At 33.3% G+C, this 1,045-nt stretch overlaps 1 protein-coding gene across 1 annotated transcript; it reads left to right on the top strand.

The window, feature by feature from the left end:
* Positions 1-46: 46 nt before the first annotated feature.
* On the top strand, positions 47-1,038 carry Tsp_15261 (putative protein tag-76; the record flags this gene model as incomplete). The annotated part of the gene is made up of 5 exons (XM_003369766.1): positions 47-207; positions 280-467; positions 529-695; positions 742-900; positions 965-1,038. Coding segments are annotated over 5 exons (749 nt in total), but the record flags the coding sequence as incomplete, so codon positions are not given.
* Between the last annotated feature and the right edge of the window lie 7 nt (positions 1,039-1,045).

Raw genomic sequence — 1,045 nt, 5'->3', positions numbered from 1 at the left:
TTAAGTGACTGTCGAGTTAATTATGTCAGTATATATAGTTTGATAGTTTTATATCTGTGGAGTGATGACATCGTGAAATATTTGGGCATATGCGGTGAAGCGTTCAGATATTTTGGTGATCCATTTAAATTAGCATACGATGGGAAGAGTACTTTGTTCACAGTTGACAAATTACATTTGAAGCCAGTCAGTGAAAAAGCAGATACGGTTCGTTTTAAAAATTGATTCCAGAGTTTTATAAATTGTAATTATTAAATATGAATATTTTTATATTTTAAGGAAAAATTTTCCTTCAAAACCGCTCGAGAAAATAAGCCATCAGAGTTGTCAATTTTGATTAAATTCACTGGTCTGGTTCATTTGGACTTTCGAAATGCAGAAGCCGGTTCACTGGATGAACGTAAAAAGGGTCCAATTCAATTTTTGGATATATTGTTTGCACAAGGGCGTTCATCTCCAATATTCGAGTAAATTTCTGTTTAGCAATTTTAATTTATGACTTTTGAAAATGAATTGAAATAATTTCAGATTGTCGAAATCATTCAAAGCAGTCAGGAATTCATTTTATTGCATTCCACAAGGTGCTGGTGCGGACATGAAATATGGCATTGAATTGTGGAGAGGCTTGTTCATTTCAGCGCGCGTAATTGATGGTTTTCGACCAGCGATTAATATTGATGGTGTGATGGAAATTGGTTTTCATTTTTGTGAAAAACTTTTAATAATTGAAATGGATTTTAGTATCACACAGTTGCTTTTACAAGCGTCAGTCACTGATAAATTTGATTTGCGACATATTGAATGGTGATGAACGTGAAGTAAAATTTCATCCAAATCAGCTTAGACTGGATACCCGACTTCAACCAGAACAGTTGAGCTTGTTGATACCAGAATTAAAAGGTAATCGATATTGGAATATTTGAAATATATTTCAATGTTTGCGTTGTTTTGTTTATTAATTTAGGGGTTAGCATTCATACAACACATCGAAATCAAGATCGAATTTATCGTATTAAAGATATACTCGAATCCACCACAGTGCGAG

This window comes from Trichinella spiralis (assembly GCF_000181795.1).
Source record: "Trichinella spiralis strain ISS 195 chromosome Unknown Scfld1540, whole genome shotgun sequence".
NCBI classification, from domain to species: Eukaryota; Metazoa; Nematoda; class Enoplea; order Trichinellida; family Trichinellidae; genus Trichinella; species Trichinella spiralis.
The sequence above is the reverse complement of the archived record's forward strand: the minus strand, read 5'-3'. Positions and strand labels throughout refer to the sequence as shown.